The 1,462-nt window shown below is 53.4% G+C and overlaps 1 protein-coding gene across 1 annotated transcript in view; it reads right to left on the reverse strand.

Annotated features, from left to right (window-relative positions):
- Positions 1 to 1,462, reverse strand: part of lamb2 (laminin, beta 2 (laminin S)) — an 82,806-nt gene that overhangs the window by 42,445 nt on the left and 38,899 nt on the right. Inside the window, exon 5 of the mRNA XM_055166436.1 lies at positions 582 to 655. Within this exon, the coding sequence (XP_055022411.1) occupies positions 582 to 655 (74 nt within the window). The remainder of the gene's footprint in view (positions 1 to 581; positions 656 to 1,462) is intronic.

Consider the following 1,462-nt stretch of genomic DNA (forward strand, 5'->3'; position numbering starts at 1 on the left):
GCTGTGTGGGCAGGTGCTGTGTGGCAGGTGCTGTGTGGCAGGTGCTGTTTGGCAGGTGCTGTGTGGGCAGGTGCTGTGAGGGCAGGTGCTGTGTGGGCAGGTGCTGTGTGGCGGTGCTGGTGTGGGGCAGGTGCTGTGTGGCAGTGCTGTGTTGGCAGGTGCTGTGGTGGGCAGGTGCTGTGTGGGCAGGTGCTGTATGGGGCAGGTGCTGTATGGGAGGTGCTGTGTGGGCAGGTGTGTATGGGCAGGTGTGTGGGCAGGTGCTGTGTAGGGCTGGTTGCAGGTGTGTGTGGCAGGTGCTGTGTGGGCAGGTGCTGTGTGGGCAGGTGAAGCTCCTGTTTTCTTCTGTGATGGTTTCAGGGCTTCAGCTTTAGCTCCTCATGGTTCTTTATGGAGCTGGTGGAGGTGTAGTCCTGTTTTAGTCCTGGTTTAGTTCTGGTTTAGTTCTGGTTTAGTTCTGGTTTAGTTCTGGTTTAATTCTGGTTTAGTCCGTTTTCCTGGTAGTTCTGGTTTATTCTGGTTTAGTCCTGGTTTAGTTCTGGTTTAGTTCTGGTTTAGTTCTGGTTTAGTCCTGGTCTCACCTTGAAGGTCATGATGAGGTGGGTGAAGTGAAACTCTGCCTCCAGGTCCAACTGAATATAAACGTCCGATTTACCTGCGACAGGTGAGAGACAGGTGAGTGACAGGTAAGGGACAGGTGAGAGACAGGTGATAGACAGGTGAGGGACCAGGTGAGAGACAGGTGAGACAGGTGAGAGACAGGTGAGAGACAGGTGAGGGACAGGTGAGGGACAGGGACAGGTGAGGGACAGGTGAGTGAGAGACAGGTGAGGGACAGACAGGTGAGGGACAGGTGAGAGAACAGGTGAGGGACAGGTGAGAGGGACAGGTGAGGGACAGGTGAGGGACAGGTGAGACAGACAGGTGAGGGACAGGTGAGTGACAGGTGAGTGACAGGTGAGAGACAGGTGAAGGACAGGTGAGTGACACGGTGAGGGACAGGTGAGAGACAGTGAGTGACCAGGTGAGGGACAGGTGAGTGAGGGAGGGAGGTGAGGTGAGTGAGGTGAGACAGGTGAGTGACAGGTGAGGACAGGTGAGTGACAGGTGAGGACAGGTGAGGGACAGGTGTGACAGGTGAGAGACAAGGTGAGTGACAGGTGAGTGACAGGTGGAGACAGGTGACACGAGGAGAGAGAGATAAGAGATGGAAAAGTAAAGTTCTTTAGTTTATTCCAGTTTGGGTGGTTTTCTCTCCCTCTTTCTTTCTTTCTTTCTTTCTTTCCGTTCCACTCCCCTTTTTCTTTTCCACTTTTTCTCTTTCTCCTCCTCCTCCCTCCCTCCCTTCCTCTATCTCTCTCCTCCTTTCCATTGTTCTTCTCTCTTTCCTCGCCCTCTCTCTCTCTCCTCTCCATTTTTCACCTCTCTCTCGTTTTCTTTCCTTTCTATCTCCCTCTCTTCT

This window comes from Boleophthalmus pectinirostris, unplaced genomic scaffold (genome assembly GCF_026225935.1).
Source record: "Boleophthalmus pectinirostris isolate CB_2022bp ecotype Guang Dong unplaced genomic scaffold, ASM2622593v1 HiC_scaffold_8, whole genome shotgun sequence".
Classification (NCBI taxonomy): domain Eukaryota; kingdom Metazoa; phylum Chordata; class Actinopteri; order Gobiiformes; family Gobiidae; genus Boleophthalmus; species Boleophthalmus pectinirostris.